At 53.2% G+C, this 22751-nt stretch overlaps 1 protein-coding gene across 1 annotated transcript; it reads right to left on the reverse strand.

Annotated features, from left to right (window-relative positions):
• Positions 1–4246: 4246 nt before the first annotated feature.
• On the reverse strand, positions 4247–22042 carry CDX1 (caudal type homeobox 1). The gene is made up of 3 exons (XM_003266365.4): positions 21499–22042; positions 5884–6029; positions 4247–5327 (listed from the first exon to the last, which is right to left on the reverse strand). The coding sequence occupies exons 1-3, from the start codon at positions 21941–21943 to the stop codon at positions 5121–5123; spliced, it is 798 nt and encodes a 265-aa protein (XP_003266413.3). The 5' UTR covers positions 21944–22042; the 3' UTR covers positions 4247–5120.
• Positions 22043–22751: the final 709 nt, after the last annotated feature.

The raw sequence follows: 22751 nt of genomic DNA on the forward strand, positions 1-22751 counted from the left end.
TGCATTATGAAGGATTTTTTGCATCCAACATTTAATTTTTAATTCTTTCCAACTGTCTGGGAAGACATGTTTGTGCATCTCATTTTACACCTGAGGAAACTGTCCCAGAGGAGTGAAGTCATGCACTGGGCATTGGGGATGAAGCCAGGAAAGCTGTGGGTCATGGCTAGGAGAGGCAGAAGCCAAGGGCTCCTGAATCCAAGGAGGCCCAGGCAGGAAACTTCCCCATCCCTCGCCCAGGGTTTGTCAATACATCTTGTACAAAAGAAGCTCAACCTTGCTCAACCACTCCCTCCCATTGACACTCGGGTTTCATGAGACCCTTTGGAAGGCACAGAGAGCCACAGAGACAGTGAGCAGGGATGAGGCAGTTGGCTCAGGAGCCGAGAAGACTGGCCTCTTTATGACCCTTCCTAGCAGCACCTGCTCCTCCCACTTCATGGACCCAGCCCTGGGGGAGAAGAAGGGAGTGGGCCAGGACTTTAGCTTCCCTTGAGCAGACACATCAGGGGGTGACCACTGAGCCACTGTGGCAGTCACTGGGGCTGTGAGGTGCAAATGGATCTAGGCCCATGCCTTTCAGATGGGGAAACTGAGACCCAGAGGGGCAGGATTTGCAAAATCACTCAGTGATTCAGTAAAGACAGAATCATGTCTATAACCTAGGAGTCTGACCTCACCCAGGCTCTGCCCTCTAGCTCATACCTCTCTGCCACCGTCTCCTCCATCCCCACAGCCCTGGTGGGGAAAGTCTGCCCTTTCATAAAATAAACAAAACTCAAAGATTTTCTTTTCTTTTCTTTTTTCTTTTTTTTTTTTTTTTGAGACAGAGTCTTGCTGTATTACCCAGGCTGATGTGCAGTGGCTCCATCTTGGCTCACCACAACCTTCGCTTCCTGAACTCAAGCGGCCCTCCCACCTCAGCCTCCCAAGTAACTGGGACTACAGGTGTGTGCCACCATGACTGGCTAATTTTTGTATTTTTTTGTAGAGATAGGGTCTTGCTATATTACCCAGGCTGATCTTGAACTCCTGAGCTCAAGGGATCTGCCCGCCTCCGCCTCCCAAAGTGCTGGGATTACAGACATGAGCCACTGTGCCCAGCCAAAACTCCAAGATTTTCTAAAAGACATTATCCACATAAATCAATCTACCCACTGAAGCTCCAATTTTATGATCATACAACTGGCCAGGAGTCTGGCAACCAAGCACATTTGACAATTGCTGTCACCACCATCTCCCCTCCCCCATTCCAGAGGGGGTTTGACTGATTCTTGGCAAAATGACTGCTTAGGAATCCAAATGGTAAATATTCACTCTCCCTTTCCCCATTCTCTCCCTCTGCTCTGGTCTCATATCAAACCAGAAGTGCAATGGAGATGTGTGTGTGTGATTTAAGGAAAGTGTCAGATGAAACGTACTTCCTTTTATTATATAGGGAGATATTTTTAAATGTATATAAATAAACATTTTTAATTTGCTTAAATATTCAGATTTTATCACTGTAGAGCATGTGTTTTGTCACACCAGGGAGTGACGACCGTGAAAAACAAGGTTCCAGGCTGCTAGTCCATCTGGAGTGGTTCGGAGGAAGTGATCCCAGAGCTGCCTGGCTGGGATGGGATTGCCCTCCAAAGCTGCCCTGGCCAAGGCTGGCTGTGCTCCCCAGCTCTGCATCCCCCTGGCAGATCATCTCAAACACTCAGAGCCGGGCTGATTTCCTCAGAGCTCCACAGTCCTCCTGTTCTAACCCCTGTACCCCTATCACAGCCCATTACACACACACACACACACACACACACACACACACACACCACCCCTGGACTGCTGGAGCCCTCCTCTCTCAGAATACTCCATTCCCCACCCCGAGTCCCTCCCTAGAGCAGCGCTGCAACTGTTCTGCTCAGTCCACACCATTCTCTTGGCAATCAATGATGGGATTGGCTTTTCCATAAGACAGGGTCTCAGCACAGGGTTAGGAGTCTATGGACTCCCTGAAATTGTATGTAAACAGTGTTGACATGCACAATTCTGATTTGCTAGAAGACATAAGTAGTCTGTGGGCCTTGGAGGGCCAGCACAAAGTCACTGTATGCAAAGCAGCATGGGCCATTCCTGATAGGAGAGCTGAACACTTCTTACCCCTGGGGTGGCTGTAAGATTTGACTAGACTTGGAGGGTCTCTTTCCTGAACCATTACAGCACCCCAAGCTCTGATGGAACTCTGGGTGACAGGGAACTCACCAGGCACAAGGCAGCAAGTTGCACTGCTTGGAAGTTGTCTTGGATGAGTTTCCTTTTTCATGGGGCTAAACACCCATTGGTAGGTGATCACCAATCCAACCTGTGGGTCGCATCCAACCTCCTGACCTCCCATGTGGGCAACTGCTGCAGCTCACCCTTTGATGTGGTAATGCGCCACTGTGACTCTTATCAGAGGAGTGGCCACTGACCTCCTGCCAGGCAGAGGTCTTCCTAATGCGGAGACAGGCTTGTCCTCCTTCCGGTGGGTAGAACATCAGCCAGGCCTGCCAGCCTCTCACACTGGGATGCAGCAGCAGCCCCGTGAGCAGGTGGCTCAAAAACAGGCACTTCTTATGTGCTGGGCCCTGAGCGAAACACAATTCTAAGCTCAGTTAGACTATTTTATTTCCATTTGACACATGAGGAGGCCGAGGCTCCAAGAAGCTAAGTAACTTGCCTGAAGTCTTGCAGCTTGGAAGTAGTCACGCTGAAATCCAGGCCATTTGACTACAAAACCTGCTGCTAAATACTGAGACACAGAGAAGGTGTGGCCCTCCAGCCTGAACATCCCAGCACTGCAGTGTGTGGAGTTCAGTGGGATCCTGGGAGGTGTGAGTAGGGGCCTCCTAGGTAGCAAAGCACGGGGGAAGGCCAGATGAAAGAAAATTCAAGGGGTTTCTTTGCTGTGGGACTTGTCAGAGACTTTGATGTGCTAATGACCCACTGTGACTCTATCAGAGAAGTGGCTTCGGCAGGATTTCCCAAACTTACTTGACCGGAGTTATTTCTTTTTGGTAGACAACTTCCCCAAGTTTACAGATGGGGCAATGCAGGCCTAAAGAGGGGAAGCAGTTACCCTAGGGTCACAGAGCATATTTTTTTGAAGATCAAAAAACTCTATTCAGTCCGTGCCAGCCACCTTTTCACCAGCCCTTCTCCCTTTGCTCTTGGAACCCTGGTTCTTTCCCAAGCCTCAGGTGTCCACCATTAATGAAGGCCCACTGTCTCCCAGGCCACTGGTAGGAGGAGAGAGAGAAGTGCCTGCTGCACTTCGGGGGCCTGTGCCAGGCCAGGATCCACCTTGCGCACTGTTATCATGGGAGCAAAGGGCGATGGCAGGCAGGCTGTGCACACTTTTTATGGCCTGGCCACCTCCCAGAACAGTAAACAGAGGGGCAGGCAGCTGGCACCAGAGCCTCCGGGGAGAGAAGGCCCCAGGTAGTAGACTCCCGAGTTAAAAAAAAATTATACTTTCAGTTCATATTGCTCAAGTTCCTTTTCTCCTTTATTCCCTTCTTGGCCTGATCCACACTCGCTAGTCCTTTTCGGTCTCAGTTCAAACATTACCTCCTCCAGGAAGCCTTCCAGGATAAGCTAGGCATGTGCTCTGCTCTCGTTGGATGCTCTGGCTCCCCTGATGCTCAGAGCATAGTTCTGATTGGCCCTTATCCTGTTATATTAGTGTCATCTGTGTGCATGGCACTCTTCCCCACTGGACTGGGGACTTCTGAAGAGCAATTCAGGACCCCTGAAGTCAGACCCTGAGGGGGGCTTTGTGGCTTCTCTCCTGCTCCAGCTGCCCAGACCACATGGACCCTGAATGCATTCTCCCTCTCTGGATCTTGCTCCCTTACCCTGGAGATGCCCTTCTCTGTAACCTTCCCCCTCCACATCTTCCCAGAACATGATCTCACACCCCTCCTCCAGTCTAGGGGACAAGGACTGTGTGCTTCCCAGGCCCAGCCATGCATGGCACATGGGGGTGAGCAATGAATGTCATTATTGAAAGAAAAACCTGAACTGAACATATCTGAAAAATTCGAAAGACTGATATGTTGAGTCTGATGATTCTGCTTACAAAATGGACTCACATTTTTACATAGTCTCATAGACCTACGCGAATAGTGTTCTGTTTTGATCTTTCAAGTGTATTTTAAAGGTGACCTTGTTGTGAGCCTAAACAAACAGGAAAGGAATACACAATTGCTGGGGAAGGGGAGGATGATTTGTACTTCTCAAAAATGCTTCTTTAATGCTATGTATAATGATTTTTATACATTTTTGAAAAGAGAAGAAAAATTTATTCTTGAAGCTGCATCCAAGAGATTCCACTCTATATACAACACCTGTCCAGCTGTGAGCTCTGCTGGGTCCGGATAAAGTCCTCTGGGGGCTCCCTGGGCCCTGATGGACAGCCTGGTGGGGTGTAGAAACCTGGTAGGGAAGACTCTGCCCCCTTCTCTCCTCCCAGGGCCTCCCTCTCAATCCAGAGGCCTCACTGAGAATGATCATGAGGGCTGTGATTCTGCAACCCAGTGGAGCAGCCATCAGAGCCCAGTGCTATGGGCTTTGTGCTTAGCATCCAGCCTGGGGAGGGCTCAGCGCCCTTATGATGGGGGCAGGTAGAGGTGAGGCTGCAGGAAGAGGCAGGTGTGAGTTGACCACGTTCCTCCCTCCTCAGGTCATGCTCTGCAAGCATTCTATCTTTTTTAGCTCCATCCCTTTTCTCCAGGATCAGTGTGGTCCCCACAGCAGCCTCCAGCTGCACCTCTGAACATATGGAGGAGGAGGTGGGGCCTGGAGCCTTGTCTAGCCCCTCCCCCAACCATTTGGGGCTTGAGATGCCCCTTGAGATTGAGATCATCCACCCTGGACTCCCTTATCCCCAGAGGTCTAGAACACAGGAGCTGGAAGGTCTTTATCCAACAGGCTTACTGCACAGATGGGCCAAGGGGATGCAGAGGGTGGATAGGTGACTGTCCACCATGTCCTAGAAGGTCAGGGCTGAGACTCGGACCAGACCTCCTGGGCCCACAGGAGCCACACTCCCAGCACCCGAGTCCCCAGGTCCCCCGGCGCACAGGCTGGGCACGGGGCTATGGCAGAAACTCCTCTTTCACAGGCATTGGAGAGGAGGTGGCCAGGAGGCTGGTGTTGCTGGGACACAGGCCCCCCAGGGATGGCCCGGCTGGGGTGGCTGTGATGTCGTGGGATGTCGGCGGCTGTGGGGGCTGTTGTTGCTGCTGTTTCTTCTTGTTCACCTTGCGCTCCTTTGCCCGGCGGTTTTGGAACCAGATCTTCACCTGTGGGATTGGAGGACAGAGATGGAGTGGGCAGCGGGGAGAGAGTGAAAGAGAGTGCAAGGAGAGACGAGGACAGTGAGCCCCTATTTCTCCATATGGCTTTGTGGCTTATCTCCTCTCCAGCCTCCCAGACCACATGGACCCTGAATTCATTCTCCCCCTCTAGACCTTGCACCCCTACCCTGGAGATGCCCTTCTCTGTAACCTTCCCCCTCTCCATCTTCCCAGGCCACGCTTCTTCCAGGAAGGCTTCCTTGTTATCCCCGTGACTGCTCCCCTAATGTAAACAGCACGTGCACCTCCTATAGCACTAATCATAGCCTGCTGTAGCCTGTGGCTAATCAGATCCCCTTACCTCTGGCCTTTGGGGGCAAGGATATTGGGTTTTGTTAAGGGAGGGTGCTGCTAGCACCTCAGTTTCTGCTGTGCTGTGTGACAATGTTCTGGAGACTCAACCTCTCTGTTTTCCTTCTACTGAGCTCTGTAATCTGCCTGGCAGCCTGGAGACCAGAGTCCTCGCACCGCTCCTATGGCTGAGATAGGAAGACAGACACACCTGCCGTTCAGTGAGCCCCAGATTGGCAGCCAGCTCTGATTTCCGCCGGATTGTGATGTAACGGCTGTAATGAAACTCCTTCTCCAGCTCCAGGCGTTGGTGGTCGGTGTAGACCACGCGGTACTTGTCCTTGGTCCGAGTCTTACCTGAGAAGCAGAAGGAGCCAGGAAGGAAGGTAAGTTGAGAGGAGGAGGCTGCAAAAAAGGCCCAGGCAGGACCTGCAGGAGGAAGACAATCCAGGCTCCCTGAAGTAGGACCCTGAGGTGGGGAGAGACATACACTCCAGGTTCAGGGGAAACAGTCATTTCCCAGACTCAGACCCACAGACTCAGAGTCTGGGAGGCAAGTACTCCTCCCATGCCCACCAGGGAGGCAGTGAGGTAGGGAAAGCAACTAGCTCAGGGTTACACAGCAGGCTGCTGACGGAGCTGCAGCTTCAACCCAGGTCTCCTGACCCAGAGCCCTATTCTGAAGGCCAGCTCCAACAACTTTAAACCAGCAGCTACCAGATGTGGCTGCACAGCAGCCATTCTCCAGGAGCTTGTGAAGAACACAGGTTCGGGGCATCCCTGACCAGTTAATCAGAAAGCCTGGGGGTGGAATCTGCATTTTTAACAAACTCTCTGCTCTGTGGTCAGATATCAGATAGGTTTGAATGCTGGAGCCACGGAGGGGATACCGGGCAGACAAGGGTGATCAAGACTAATGAGATGGCAGCTGCTCCTTCCTCCTGTGCAAGAGAGGAGAGAAGGGAAGAGCCACCACAGGTAGAGGTGGAAGCAGAAAGAATCTGGAACTGTCCCAGGTGTGGGCTCCCTAGTTCCTGCCAAATGCTTGGGGATGGCCTCAACATCAGACAGGGAGGACTGGGGCTGCTGATGGACCCCTAGGACCTGCCAGTTACCTCAAAGGCTCTGGCTCACGATACCAAGCCCTGAGCTGGGCCTGCACCAGGGACCGGAGGCTGGTCTGCCCAAGGCGTCCACACATCCCCCTGTGTCCAGGCACCGGGCAGGAGAGATGCAGCTCATCCCACAGATCCTCACTGAGCTCCTGCTGTGAGCCAAGCACTGGGCTACAGCACTGAGCAAAATAAAACCCCTGCCCTCATGATGTTTAGGTTCTAGGGGAGGGAGATGATGAAAAGAAAAATAAACATATAAAATATTTGATATACTAGTTGATAAGTGTTTCAGAAGAAAAGGAGGCAGGGAAGGAGGACTAGGAATTTAGGGAGGAGGTGGGCTGTGATTTTAAATAGAATGGGCCGTGAAGGCCTTCCTGAGAAGGGGAATTTCAGCAAAGGCGTAAAGGAAGTACACGAAAGAGTCATGCAGGGCCAGGTGTGGTGGCTCACACCTGTAATCCCAGCACTTTATGGGAGGCTGAGGCAGGTGGATCACCTGAGGTCAGGAGTTCAAGACCAGCCTGGCCAACATGGTGAAACCCCATCTCTACTAAAAAAATACAAAAATTAGTCGGGTGTGGTGGCGTACATCTGTAATCCCAGCTACCCGGGAGGCTGAGGCAGGAAAACAGGAGAATTGCTTGAACCTGGGAGGTGGAGGTTGTGGTGAGCCAAGATTACACCACTGCACTCTAGCCTGGGTGACCAAGTGAGACTCCGTGTCAAGAAAAAAAAAAAAAAAAAAAAAGAGTCATGCAGACATCTGGGGAGAGGCTTCTAGGCAGAGGGAACAGCAAGTGCAAAGGCCCCGAAGTGGGGCATGCCTGCTGTCTGCCTGCTGTCTTCCTGCTGTATGACAGTGAGGAGCTGTGAGGAAGCTGGTGGAGCTGAGGTGCAGTGAGAAGGGGGACGGGACAGGAGACAAGGGGAGGGACTCTGGGTTTTCCTCTGCCTGGGACAGGAGCCATTGCAGGATTCTGAGCAGAGGAGACATGAAGTCTGATGTAGGTTTTAATATTACTCTGGCTACTGCATGGAGAACAGATTTGCAAGAGGAAGGGGAAGTGCAGGGAGAGCTGCCATAACTCAGGAGAGAGGGCGGTGCCTTGGCTTCTTTATGAGGCTCAGCCTGGGGCCCAGAGCTGGATTTGAGGACCAGCTGAGGTTAATGTCAGGGCTTTCTTTGAGACTGGGATCAGAGGTCTGTCTGGAGAGAATACTAAGAATCATACTTGGCCTGGGCTGGTGTGGGGCCTGGCTAAGCACCAGTTTCCTTTATAAGAAGCTGAGCACGTGGCTATAAATAGGAGGCTCAGGCAAGCACTTCCAGACCCACACAGGCTCCCACCAGGGCATGGTGGGTCTCTGAAAGACCATCAACCCCTTCCGCCTCTCGCAAGTGCCCCCACCACAGCCCAGCCTTCACCTTCTTGGGTCTCAGCCCTGGCCCTGCCTGTCCCTCAGCACCCCTGTACTAACCACCCACCCACCCCCATTCTGACGCCTGTCCCCCTCCACCAAGCCCACGCAGCTTGGCAGGACAGACACTGGGCTCTCCGTGTGCCAAATGGCTTTGTGGAGAATGGGAGACAGCAGATGTTCCTGGGCAGCTTTTCCCTGGGTTTCCTGCCAGAGCAGAGGGACCACACCGGACACTTCCATGTCCACTGACCTCCGTCCGCTGCCCAGCATAGCACGGGATAGCCTCGGCCTTCAGCCAGGCTTGGCCCCAGGAAAGGGATAAGGGAGTGGCTGCCCAGGCCTTGGCTCCAGATTGGGCCCCTCCTTGGCCTAGAAAATGCAATGCCGGCTCAAAAACAGTTCTGCCTAATGCCACCAGCACTGGAGGCCAACATGGCTCTGAATCCACAGACCCACTGGGTTCACTGGGCTAAAGCTGGAAGCGGTTGTGAGAGTCTAGTCTCCTCCCACTTTACTGAGGAAGAGATCGGGGTTCACAATGGTTGCATGGCAGCTGGAGGGCCAAAGAAGAGGCCTAGTGAGCCCTTCTAGTCATACCTCCCTGTGTAGTCAGGGTCACTGAGGCCCAGGCAGGCACGGGCCTGCCCAAGGCCATGCCCCGTGCTCTAGAGCTCTTGCTGCCTCTCCAGGGTACAACTCCACATGCTGCCATATTTAGGGCCCACTGAGCCTGCCATGGGGCCCCCAAAGTGTTGGTAACAGAAGCTTAAATAGCAGACCACCCCTCCATTGCTACTTCTGGGAAAGGAGAGCCCAGACCATGGTGAAGGAAGGCCACTGAGAGCCCCAGGCTAGGGGCCCTTAAAATGCCCAGAGGACTCACAGCCACCCCCAGGAGGACGGGCCTGAGGTAGGGCATGAGGCTCCCTGCCCACCCAGACCTTCGCCTAGAGATCACAGGCAGTGGTCCTGAAGACGCTTTTTCCTTAGAGTCCCAGCACCCACTCCTGCCTCTTCTGATGAGCAAGCCCAGACCCATGACAACCATTTCACAGGTGGGGGGAAATGGGCTCAGAAAGGGCACTTGCAGAGGGCCGTCCTGACTGGTCATGGTATGAACCAGGACTAAGGTGTCCTGACCTCAGGCCCAGCTCTTCCACAAGGGAAGGGGTCAGGAGTGAGACCAGAAGGAGATAGGGTTTAGCTGCACAATTACCCCTCTCTCTCCTGGCAAGGCTGCCAGTGAAGACCTGGCCCACAGGCCTTGTCACCCCTCTCTGGGCTCTGGAGAGGAGCTGGTGGGCTCAGGAACCCATTGGCCAACTTCTCTCTGGTGGAGCTGCTTGAAACACACAATTTTAGTGCAAGAAAATGGCTCTGCCAAAGAACAAAATGTTTGCTATCACACTGTGTGGCTCAGAAACCAGGGAATCCCATATGCTGTTCCAGGAGTGAGAACTGAAACATCCTCCTTAGCACCCAACTTGGCGATATCTAGCCTCATTTAACAGGCACATACCCTTTGACCCAAGAATCCCACTTCCAGCAACTGATCCCACCAAGAGCTGCCCAAAGCTCTATCTGTTTCTGATAACACAAGATGAAAAACAATGTACATGTGTACAAGCAGAGAGCTGGTGAGAGAAGGGATGGTGCATTCATGGAGAGGAGCATTATGCAGTCATTAAAAAGAAATTTCAAAACCCCATATGTCCCAGTATGGAGCAATTTCTAAGATGTGAAAAAATACCGAAACAGAATAGTGTAAATAGTATGTTACCATTTGTCTATAAAAACGGGGGAGACACACACATACCCAAACATCTTTGCACCCATATAGTTCTTTCTGAAAGAATATACAAGAAGCCAGTAATAGGGGCTGCCTCTGGGGAGGGCACTGGAGGTTGGAAAGCCACAGGTAGGAGGGAGACTTTGGGTTTTTTAAATCTTTACCAAGTGTATGTGTTAATTTGTATTTTTAATGACAGCCAGGAGCTCTGGGCTGGAACTCCCAACTGCCCCAAGACACCTCTGGAGCCTGGGAAGGAGGGGGCAGGGAGGTGTGTGAGAGCAGTGGGGTGGGGAGAGGGCCCAGGATGAATTATTTACAGGCCCCTGGGATGCTGGAGCTAAGGGGGAAGTCCAGGCTCCTATAACAGGTGTCTGCTGAGGGGCTGGCCACTCCCAGCCACCTAATGAGTAATCCTCTGGGCCAGATGCCAGTGGATTACTGGGCATGGGTAGGAGGGATGAATGGGTAGGAGGGAGAATGGGGAGCCCCCTCAGCTCTAAGGGTGAGCACAGAGGGGAAGGGCCTTGGGTAACTCACTGAAATGGGAGGCTTTCTCTCTCCAGTTTTGGGATGCGCAGAATGTCCCATCCATGTGGATCAGGCCACCATGAGAGGTAGCAAACTCTCATCCCCTAAAGCATGCACAGTACAGGCCAATGGCTCCCAGTGCCTGACCAGCAGCCTTGGAACTGCCTGGGAAGCTTTTTCACAGTGCAGATTCTGGCCCCAGAAATTCAAATTTAGTGGCGCTAAAATGGGTCTCAAAATTTGGTACTTGAATAGTTTTCCAGGTGACCCTAACATGTGGTTGGTTGGGCTTTAGCTCCACAATTACTCCTCTCTGTCCTGGCAAGGCTGCCGGTGAAGACCTGGCCCACTGACCTTGTCACCCTTCTCCGGGCTCTGGAGAGGGGCTGTGGAGCCCAACAGAGGTACACTCTGTGACTCCAGAGGTGTCTTGGGGCAGTCAGGAGTTCCAGCCCAGAGCTCCTGGATGTCATTAAAACTAAACCTCTGGGGTTGTGGAGTGCAGCTTCTCACTGGCTGGGTAACCTAGGACAGTCTCCCCACCTCTCTGAGCCTCATTTTCTGTATTTGTAAAATGGGGAAGATTAATATTCTAATAATAGCCAACACGTCCATGTGCCAGGCCCTTTGTATACAACTCTCAATGACCCATGGAGTTGGGCAACTATTACTCTATTTTACAGATGAGAAAACTCAGGGTCAGAGAGGACCACGCATCAGGCAGGTGGGATTCAAAACCAGGTCTATCTGGCCTCAGAAACAGCAGTAGAACCTATCAATCAAATGGTACAAGGTTTCTTGTAGTTCTCTCCAACCCTGCGGCATACAAGGGCTCACTTGAGATAGATGGACAATGTCTAAAGTCTAGCACAGTACCTGGCATGCAGGAGGTGCACGGGGAAGGGCAGATCTTACTCATTTCCAACAGCTGTGGGATGACCATCTGGCAGGAATGCCAGGAAATGGATCTGTGCAATGGGCGGTCTGCTAGAAATGACCGTTTACTTATAAGGTCCCTTCCAATTTGGAAACGTGAACCTCCCAATGTTTGTTGACTCTCTGATCGTGTTTGTTATTGTAGCTGAAAGAATTCTAAGACCAATTTCACAGTCTGAGAGTCTAGACACTGGGCCTGCCCACGGGGAGGATGGGGACAGGAGCCACAGTGGCCTGCAGCGAGGGCTCCCCATCCAGCCTGGGCCAGGCAAGGACAGTGTGGCCTCTGCTCCAGCACAATCAAATGGCCCCTAGGTCAGCACTTCCTTTGCCCTCTTCCTGCTGGGTGTGTGGCCCTGGGGGATGACCAGCTTTGGCCCCCCAGGCCTGGACCACAAATCCAGCCCCAAAAACCTTTGTGACTCCTCCCTGGGTGGTCCAGCCCCAACTGGCTGTGCTTCAAGATCCTAACCCCAACACACACATGCACACAGGCAAGCATGTCTGTACACACAAGGGCTTGCTAAAAATACAGATTCCCAGGCCCCACTCCAGATCTATTACATCCTAATTTCTCTGTCATCTTTAGCGAGGCCCCTATGGATTCTGAACCACCAGCTAAAGTCAGTGGGTCCTGGTCCCAGTTCCATGCCATCTGTGTGGCCTAGAATTAGTTCCTCCTCTCCTCTGGGCCTTGGTTTAGCCTGTGCACCAGTCCAAGTGCCCTCGAGACTCTGCAGCTTTGAGCCCTCTGTGCAGCTTTGAGCCTTTCCTTAAAGATCAGACCTCCCGGCCCCCCCTGCCACCTTGCTGCCTGCCACCTCAGGCAACCCCCACAGGGAGCACATGCCCCACACAGCCTCCAGCCAAGTCCCTCAGAGACCCACACTGCATGCAGCAACAGGCATGGGGAGCTTACCCGTGTCTGTGATGCCAGCCTAGGAATGACAAACGGAAGGGCATAGGGCTTTTGGCAGGAGGGGCATCAGGGGAGGTGGGAATAGGGTAGCCATAGAATGCTACTGCAAAGAGCCCCCTTTTCCAAGATAAGCAAGCAAGTCCAGAGAGCTTATAGGTCACTTGCTGTGGATGACTGCACGGCCGACAGGCAAAGGAAAGGGTGGGAAAGAGAGGCTCAGGAGGACTGATCTTACCCCAGATAATACTTGTAGGAGTGCTGCAAGGGTGGCAGGATGTGGGCCAGCTCAGAGGTGGTGGCACTTCTGGTGAGGGGCCTAAACTGTAGCAGCGTCACACTCTACTGAGGTTTGGGAAAGGCTGGGTGTTTGGGGTGAGCTTCCAGACCTTGCCTGGTGGCAGAGACCTGGGCTGTGGTCCAGCCTGGTCATCTTAGTTGAAGGACTTGACAAGTGACTGAACTTCCCTGGGCTTTCCTTCCCCTGCCTGGGGAACAGAATGGCTGTGAGGGCAGTCTGGAAAGGGTAAAAAGCTATGGAGACAAAAAGGAGAAAACAGAGCTATTTGCAGAAGTGGGCATGTTGGTGGAGTCCCTCGTGAGAGACAGGAATGTCGCCTAATGGGGAGCCATAGGGCCAAGAACACACTGGCCTGGGAGTGGGGAGATCTGGCCAGCCCACCAGCTGGACATGTGATCCCTTATTTGGGCCTGTTTCCCCATCTGTACCACCAGGGGGAGGGCTCTCCACTGTGCCCTAACCTCACCAGCTCTACAATGGATGGATGCCCTTCCTGGGACATCAGGCTTTCTGCCTGACCCACAATTGGGTCCTTGTCTTGGCTGATCTGGCAGTCCCAGGCTGCTAATATCATGGTTCCTCATTCAAGCCCTGAGCAGGGATGAAGCTGGCATGGGGGCGGCGAAAGGGGGACAATGGCCAGGCCAGCCATTTTGGGAGTCCTGCAGCCTTAGCCAGATTCTCCTCCCCACTGTCACCCTCCTTCCTAGTTAGAGTTCTTTATCATCTCTGCACCCTCCTCCTCCAGGGCCACCTTTGCATCATCTGCTGCCCTATCTTCTTCATCAAGGTCCACAATCTGACCCGGCTTCGGGAGGTAGCAAAGAGGAAGGGACTTTAGAGTCAGACAGAGACCGGTGGCTCTCCCCCAGTCTGGCCATGTGCCAGTGGTATGTCCCTGGGCAAGTTGCTGGACCTCTTTGAGTTTCAGTTTATTCATCTTTAAAATGAAGACATGAATACTTTCTTTATATGGTAGTTATGGAGAACAAAGTAATAACCTACTTAACAAAGTACTTATTAATAAAAACTATGAGGATGATGATGATACTACAGAGACAAAGAAGCTGAAAGAGGCGGGAGAGAGGCCAGGCGGGGTGGCTCATGCCTGTAATCCCAGCACTTTGGGAGGCTGAGGTGGGTGGATCACCTGAGGTCAGGAGTTCGAGACCCGCCTGACCAACATGATGAAACTCTGCGTCTACTAAAAATACAATAATTATCTGGGCATGGTGGCGCGTGCCTGTAACCCCAGCTACTCCGGAGGCTGAGGCAGGAGAATCGCTTGAATCCAGGAGGCGGACGTTGCAGTGAGCCGAGATTGCGCCATTGCATTCCAGCCTGGGTGACAAGAGCAAAACTCCATCTCAAAAAAAAAAAAAAAAAAAAAGAGGCAGGAGAGATTCCTCAATGCAAGAACAAGAACAAGGAGCTTATGCAGAATGGATTTCCATTCTGGGAACTCTTGAGAGGGATTTTTCTGCACTGTCCAATATGACAGCAACTGGCTACATTAATTAAATAAAATGTAGAATTCTGTTTCTCAGTCACACTAGCAGTATTTCAAGTGTTCAACAGCCATGTATAGCTGGTGGCTGCCTACTGGACAGCACAGATACAGAGCATTTCCATCCTGGCGGAAAGTCCTACTGGACAAACGCTGCTAGATCGAACTCCTACCAGGGTCCGGACACCCACACTGCAGCACACGCCTACTAGCTGCAAAGCAGCCAGTTCTTGCATCTGCCACCCATTTATATCCTTCCTGAGTTTTTCCACAGGGGCACCCTGAGCCCAAGACAGCCATTTAAGATTTACAAACAGCAACTGCATCCCTTCAGGTCTTTTCCTAGGCTGAAGAACTTGAAGCCTCTCTGAACTGTTTCCTGGTGGAGTTTCCAGGCCACTGCCCCCCTGGCCATCTTCCACTAGTCTAGTCTGAGAGTGAAGCCCTTGCTACTCCACTGCAGGTGTGGCTCCCAAAGTCTCACATTCGAGGTGGGGCTGCAGTGAGGGGCTCTGCCTCCAGCCCCTTCCTACCCCTAGCTGGCTGTGTGACCTTGGTGAAGACCCTCCCCTTAGGCCTTGGCTCCCTGAATGCTCTTTGAGGGTAGGGCCATGCCATTTAGCTCACCAGCACCTATATCACATGCCTGACACACACAGTGAGTACTTGACGAATCCTTGGTGAATACATAAAACAAACCTGCTACTTCCTCTGCTTCCTTAACTCAATAAACAGCACCTCCATCCTCTAGCCATTCAGATCAAAAGCCAAGGTGGCACCTCTGAGTCCTGTCTTCCTCGCTCCCCACGTCCACTCCAGCAGCTGGTGGCTCAGCCTCCAAAGCACAGCCTTCTGTCCACTCCATTGCTCCTAAAACTTAGTTTGAGCCACTCATTTGATGGAGAAGAAATGTGCTGTTCCGGGGACAGAAATCTTGCATTTGAAAAAATGCTGAACACACTGAGCACCCAATAGATGCTGGTTCGCATTATGATTACCATAATAACTGCTCAGTACTTATCTGATAAATAGTTCATTATCTCCTTCATGGCAGGGGAGGTAGATTAAAAACATACAAATGAAATAATGACAAACTGGGATTAGTAGCAGGAAGGAAAGCGAGCAATGAGCTAAACAGAGTGGTGAAGTGGGGGGAAGAACCCTCCTTTACTCAGCTGGGGGAGGTCTCTAGGAACAGGCCACATTTAAGCCAAGACCTGAGGTTGAGAAGGAGGCTTCCATATCATGAACAGGGAAAGACATTCCAGGGAGAGTGAGCAGCAGGTGCAAAGGCCCCCAGGCAGGGAGGAGCAGAGTGAGGGCAGAGAGGGCAGCTCTCTGCGCGCAGGTGGACCCGTCTGCCTTGTTCAGGCCATCATCTCCAATGCCTAGGAGCAAGTTCAGGACAGAAGACACTCACTCAGAGAATATTACTGCTTGCCTGCTTGAATGAATGAATGAAGGAGAGAGGCACAAGATGAGGCTGGAGAGGCCAGCAGATTCTGTAGGAGAGGGATTTGGATTTGGTTTCAAGTACAAAAGGAAGCCATGGGAGGGTGTGGAGCCTAGCTTGCTCCTTCTTTCTGTTGATGGGGGAGATCCATGTGGGGTGCCCCCACAAGCCTGAGGGGTGAGCGTGGCATGGGGAGGGTCTGGCATGCTAACATGGTGACGGCCCTGACTCCAGATGTGAATGCTGTTTCCATATCCTGGGAGCTCCAACACAAAAACCTGAGAGGCCAGCCCATTAAGATAACTTCCTATGGACACACCAGACCCTGCTGCTAACAAACCATTTTGGACCTTCACAATGATTCCCTAAGCTCTAAGCAGCAATATCTGCCAAAGCAGCAGGGAGAAAACACCCAACCAAAAAAAAGCCTTCTGCCACCTTCTAACTGGGTCATTCCCTTTCCCAGCTACATCTGAGCGATGAGGTGTCAAATGCAGCTTCTGCCTGGAGAATCGGTTCTGAACAGCCAGGCCCCTGCTGGGCCCCCTCCTCCCCCAGCCTCTTACAGTACATCCCCTGCCTGGCCTCCTTTTCCCCCAACCTGGCTGGGATGCCCATGGGGAAGGAGGGTCTCAGGCTCCCCTTCGTGAGTGTGTCTTTATTTCACAGACGATTGCTGGGCTGTAGACTGGGTGTAAACACTGTGCTGCCATGTCCTAGCTGTGTGAGCTTGGGCAGGCCACCTTACCCTCTCTGAGCCTCATTATCCTGATCTATAAAATGAGTATACTAGATCATTACACCACTCAGGGCTATCAGGAGACTTAAGTGAGATCACCCACACAAAGTTCTTGGCACAGTGCCTGGCACACAGTAAAGATTTAGCCAATGCCACAGTTATTTGCTTTATCACGAGCTCTTACTATGTGCAAGGCAAGGTGAGGATGGAACTGATTAGGACTGGTCCTTGAGGGACTACAGATGGTCAGTGGCAGGGATAAACAAGACAATGAAAGTAGACAGGCAGTGGTAAGTGTCATGAAAACAAGGGCCTGATACAGTGCTTGGGAGGGAGGAATCAGGGAGGGCTTCCTACAGGAGACAACCTTGGAGAAGGAGCAACATTTGAGCTGGTGAAGATGCAGAAGAGGGAAGGGAGGGCAATGCAGGTCAAGGGACCAGACTAGAGAGGCTGGGAGTGTGAGGTGTGTGCTCCAGTGCACCTGCTGAGGACTGGTAGAGGTGGTCACAGGCACCGATGCCGTAAGCACCTACTGCGTGCCAGCTGCAGGACGGTGCTTTACAGGCATCTCTTCTGAGATGGAATCCTATTATTATCCTGTTACAGCCCAGGCTCTGAGAAATGGTCCAAATTAACTTGCCTGAAGCTATACAGCTTCTTATGGAAATGCAATCCCAGGTCTGAGACTCCCAAGCCCTGGTTCTTAACTTGCCTTATCTAGGCAAAGTAGCAGGAGAATGGCTTCAATAGATGGTGAGGCCAGTTCTCAAGAAGGCTCTGATTGCCACAGAACTGGAGCTGGATTTTACAACAAACAAATGGCATAAAAGGCCGGATGCAGTGGCTCATGCCTGTAATCCCAGCACTTCGGGAGGCCGAGGCGGGCGTATCACGAGGTCAGAAGATCGAGACCATCCTGGCTAACATGGTGAAACCCCGTTTCTACTAAAAATACAAAAAAAATTAGCCGGGCATGGCAGTGTGAGCTTGTAGTCCCAGCTGCTCAGGACGCTGAGGCAGCAGAATGGCGTGAACCCAGGAGGCAGAGCTTGCAGTGAGCCGAGATCGCACCACTGTACTCCAGCCTGGGCGACATAGCCAGACTCTGTCTCAAAAGAAAAAAGAAAAAAGAAATGGCATAAAATGAAATGGCAATTCCATGTCAGTAGGGAGCCACAGAATGCTCTTGAGCAGGGCATGTGCCTTGAGAGGGTAAATGTGGCAATGGTTTTAGAAGACAGCTGGAGCAGTACAGAAAGGCTGAAGGTGAGAGAGCAGGTTGGTGGCTGTGGCAATGGGCCAAGGGAGAGGGCCTGCAATGTGCGGGGAGGGGAGCATTCATCCCCTTCATGGGCCTCAGTTTCCCCATCTGAAAGTTGATGGGGTTGGACCAAGATCTAAACCTTGTTCCCACAGTCTCACCTGCATGAGCATCTCCCTAGTCCTGAGACCTCAGCCACCCCAATGGGCCATTAACCTGTGGAGCAGGTTTATTCAAAGGAATTGGAGGCTGAGCCTTCCACGGAAGGATGATGTGTAACCCTCCTCATGAAAATGCAAAGAGAAAAGGAAAAAAAAGTACGTCTCGTAGTCATTTCCTATCCTGGCCTCAGTCAAATGATACTGATCACTCAGAACTGATTAATAGTGTCTTTTGGAATTGGAGACTGATTGAAGCCCAACAGCCTCTCTCTCATCTTCCCCATTGTCACTGCCCCCTCCTTAGAAGACACTGACGTCTTAGTCCCAGCCTCAGCACCCCCACTTCCCCAGGTGAGTTGGGGTACCATCCAAGTGGAGAGACAGAGGCAGCCAGGTTTCCACTGACCTGAACGGCTTGGCTGGACAGTCACAGGTCCCAATCCTAGGGCTGGGACCTCAGAAACCTGGGTGAAAGCCAAGATCTCACCCACTCCCCTGTTCCCCAGAGATGCCTTTTGTCCCTCACACTTGCCCTGTTCATTCACTCAACAAAATACATTAAGCACCGACTAAATGCCATGCACTGAGCTGGGTGCCAGGATGCAGTGGTGGGTTAAGCAGACATAGCTCTGGACCTCATGGGATGGACAACATACAAACAAGTGTAAGGAAGTGAGTAGATTGGAATTAGTGCTCTGAAGGAAACACAGCAAAGATTTGTGATGGGCGTAGTGGGGAGTCCACTTTGGGAAATGATGGAGGGCTACACAGAGGAGGTGACGATTAAACTAAGATCTGAAGGGTAAGAAGGATCCACTCTTGCAAAGAATCAGGGGAAAGAGCTTTCCTGGAAGAGAGAACAGCATGTGCACAAGACCTGCAGTAGGACTTGGCAGGTCTGAGGAACTAAAAGAAGTCTGGAATGGCTAGAGCTTGGAAGCTCTAGCTTCCAAGGGGATGAGGACAGGGAGGCACGCAGGTGCAAATGCTGTAGTCTTGTAGACCTCAGGAAGGAATGTGGGGTTTATCCTACATATGATGGGAAACCATAGGAAAATTCTAAACCAATTCTTCTGACATCTAGCCCAGCTCAGCCCCGCTTGTGTGAAACTGGATCGTTCTTCACAGACTCTGTACCTTGGTTCCCTCATCTACATGTGCGGTCTCTAACTGTTCAGTTTGTCCATTCTTGAATGCTGGAGGCTCAGAAGTGGCGGAAAAGGGGGCTAGCCAGGATTGGTGGCAGGCTGAAGACCTGGTGGCCAGTGCCAGTGGGGATTAGGAGGGCAGTGGCATGCACTGATCCTCCTTCAGCTGTCCTGGACAGCAGCATTGCACAGGAACTGCCCCTGGAAACCCTATGCCTTCATTGCCCAGAAGGAGAAACTGAGGCCAAAGACAGGAGGGGCTTGGCCTCTCTCTCAGGGAGAGTCAACAGTCCCAACCCAATTCTGCCCCCACTTCAGGAGCGCTGAATAGACAGTCAGATGCCCCGGGAAGACAGGCAGCACCTTCTAGCTTCAAGAAGGTCAGGGTTCCTGCATCCTCTGCAGAAGAGGGCTAACCTGGCTCCTGGGAAGTCCCTTTCCTGGAGCCTTGGGAACCCCCAGACCTCCTTCTGCCTTTCCCTCTACTCTCAGAGAGCAAGGGGGGGACATGCTTTTTTGCCTGGGGTAGACTCATCTGCCCGCAGACAACAGTTTTCAAGCGACTTTTGAGACCAGAGGATGAGCCGGGTTCAACAGCTCTCGTGCCTAGAAACACGGAGTGATTTGTACGGAAGCTCCTGGAATCTCCTCCAGGATCCCCCAGTCCTCTGACCCCCAGTGACACACTCCTTTTCCCTTACACAGTGATGGCCTCTCTCCAAGTCCCTACCCATAGGGAACCTCCCCATTCATCTCCAAAGTCACCCCATGAGCAGGAAGCAGAAAGTGGAACAGAGGAGCAGGAAACACAGGCTTCCTTCTCCAGAGCCTCACAGACTGGGAACTGCAGGATCCTGAGCACTGGTGCTGCCATCACCTCCTCTCATATAATACAGGATTCTTAACCCCGGATTTATGGATAAAGCTTCTGGTAGCCTCCAGAACCCCTGAAATTGCCCAATGATGCAACATTTGTACCTTTCAGCAGATTTTTCAAAGGAGTCCTTTTGTAACTTAAACAACGGTACAAACCACTGCATAACCTCCCTTCTCTCTAATTTCACAGACGGTAGAACTGAAACCCAGAAAAGATGACTGATTTAAGAGGAGCTGTTGTGTAGAGAATTAGAGCACAGACTTAGTGGTTAGTCCGCCTGGGTTCAAATGCCAGCCCGACTAGTTACAGGTTATACGGCCTTGGGGAAGTACTTCAACTCTCTATGCCATAGTTTCTTCATCTTAAAATGGGGGTGATAATAGTACCCACAATGATGTTTTAAGAGTTAAAGGAGTTAATGCATGCAAGATCTTACTTAGGTCATGCCTGGTCCGTTAGTTAAGTGTTCCAAAACATTAGCTGTTATTTAATCAAGGCCACAGAAGCAAGTGGCAGAGTCTGGTTCCCTGTATCTCCCTGGAGGCAGATAGGAGGTTCTGTACCCCTGGGACTTCCAAGAAGAGGATATGATTATGGCCAGAACCTGTAGCTCCTGATCAAGGCCAACACAGCATCTGCCCCGAGGCAAGCTGGGTGTGTGCGGGGAGATGGGGGTGAAGAGTGCGAGGAGGTGGGGGAAGTCCCAGGCTTATTCCCAGCTGGGTGAAGGGGAGGAGGGGCTGGACATCAAAGGGTGGGCAGGCCAGCTTCCCGCCCCCAAGGCTAGGTGGCCTTTGTCAGGACAGGCCGGACACAGTCCGGACAATGGAACGTCGTGTTCACTTTCTGGCCAACAGGAGTCACTACCGAGCCAAGGCAGAGCCAGTTACATGACAAAGGGGGCACCCATAACGGAGGTCAAGCCGCCCCTCATTAAAGTTGGGCCCTTTGTCCTGCCCCCCTCCCCTGCCTTTGAAGAGGGCGGATCAGAGAGGCCTGCCTGGGGGCAGGAGGTTCACAGGCTCAGGAGCCAAACAGTAGCCCCCTTCCCACTGCTCCCGCTTCCCCTCCCCCGGGGTCAAGAGTTCAGAGAGGACCCTGGGAAGGTAAGATACAGACCCCTTGCCCCAGTCTGGCCAAAGAGGGCTCTTTTTCAGCCTGAAGGATATGACCCGGTAATTTCTTGACTGTGTGATGGGGAGACCCAGCCCTGGCCAGGAAAGTCACCTGCCCTGTTCACACAGTTAGTTAATCGTCCCTTCTGGGGCGAACTTGCCGCCTTTGCCTAGGGATGGGTTAGGAGTGGAAGAAGCAGATGAAGAGTACGGAGTCGGTGTTGCTAAATGAGTGTAGGACACGAGTCTGGGAGCCTGCGTTCTACTTCGGGCCTTGCTCCGCGGCCGCAGGCGCATTTCCGCACTTCGCAGGGAGTCTCGGTTTCCCTATCTGTACAGAGAGAGGGTTAGGCTGTGCTGCTGAAGGCTCCAATAGCCTGAGACTCAGGAGAGGGAGCCAAAGAGGAGCCCCCCGGGGCGAGAGTGGACAGGAGGGCCACACTCCCGGGAACCCGAGCAGGGCCAGAGCAGAGGTCAGACAGGGGGCGGCCTGGGCCGCGCCCGAGCACCTGCAGGTCCAGAGGCGCAGGGCGAGGGAGGGGTCCTTACCGCTGCCACCGCTGCCTCCGGCCGCCACGCTGCGCCGCATCCACTCGTAGGGCGTCCGCCTCTGCGCTCCGGGCGAGGACGGTATGCCCGGGCCCCCGAGGGGCTGCGCCAGGAGGCCCGGGCCGGGCCCAGGGGGCGCAGGCACCGGGCTAAAGTCCGGAGGGGGCCCGAATGCCAGCGAAGCTGGGCTGGCGGCAGGGGCCGCGGGGCCCGGGCCGTAGGCGGCGGCCCAGTCGTCCTTGGGCGCAGGGAAGGGCGCCCCCCAGGCCGTCGGGGGCGCGGGGGCCGGCTCCACGTGAGAGTAGCTGGGGAAGTCGGGGTACTGCGGGGGCGCCGGGGGCGGGGCCGGGGGGCCGTAGGCTTGCGGGCCCAGGCCGAGGCTGGCGGGCCTGGCTGGGCCGGGGTACACGGGCGAATCCTTGTCCAGCACATAGCCCACATACATGGTGGCCGCGGGGCCCCCCGCGCATGCTGGGCCCTGGAGCCGCCGCTGCCGGCCGCCCCGACGACGAGCAACCGCTCACCTGAACTCGCCTGTCCTGCCGCCGCGCCCGCCCCACCCAGGCCTTTTATAGCTCCGGGCCGCCCGCGGCCCCAGCCGAGGCGGGTTTGCATTTCAAAGCGGGGGGAAGCCTCCGGGCCGCGAATCAAAGGGGGAAACCCGTCGGGGGCGGGGGGTTCAAAAGGAGACAAATTGCAGCCCCAAGCGGGAGGTGGACTGGCCAGGGCCTGGAGGGGGTGGGGGCGCGGAGGGCGCGTCTTGGGCGAGGGTCGAGGCCGCGCTGCGAGTGGGAATCGCTTGCCAGGGAGCGGCCTGGCGGCCTGAACACCTTGTCCTTCCGGTGGCCGCGTGGACGGCCCTGCAGCCCCATTTTACAGGTGGAGGAACAAGCTCCCAGGGGCCAGGGGGATTCTAGGCCAACTTCACACAGTGACCAGCTTGAGGTGAGGGGCAGCGCAGACTTCAAACAGGGCTCCGGTCTGTAGGATCGCAGGTCCTTAATCTTTTGGCGGGGAGGGGTCACGACCCCTCTAGTCATGGAAGCTGTGGATGTTTTTCCCTGGGGAAATGCACATATGCACATACATACACGAGTCTTCCTTACAGTTGGGGGACTGCCTGGGTTGGCCTTCTAGAGAAAGTTCTCAACAGGCAGTGTGTGTGTGGGTGTGTGTGTGTGTGAGAGAGTTAGGGGGGTCTTTTGGGGACATTACAGGAAACTTTTAGTAAATTATCTTGATGACCCTCTACC

The sequence above is a fragment of the Nomascus leucogenys genome, chromosome 2, assembly GCF_006542625.1.
Source record: "Nomascus leucogenys isolate Asia chromosome 2, Asia_NLE_v1, whole genome shotgun sequence".
Taxonomy (NCBI): domain Eukaryota; kingdom Metazoa; phylum Chordata; class Mammalia; order Primates; family Hylobatidae; genus Nomascus; species Nomascus leucogenys.

What these genes read in the sequence shown, in the direction of transcription:
- CDX1 (XM_003266365.4), bottom strand. Translation starts at nt 21,943, where the DNA reads ATGTATGTGGGCTATGTGCTGGACAAGGATTCGCCCGTGTACCCCGGC. An exon ending in CGGAGGCAGCGGTGGCAGCG is followed by an intron (nt 6,030 to 21,498) that starts GTAAGGACCCCT and finishes TCTGCTTCTCAG; the next exon opens with GTAAGACTCGGACCAAGGAC. An exon ending in TGGGGCTCACTGAACGGCAG is followed by an intron (nt 5,328 to 5,883) that starts GTGTGTCTGTCT and finishes CCAATCCCACAG; the next exon opens with GTGAAGATCTGGTTCCAAAA.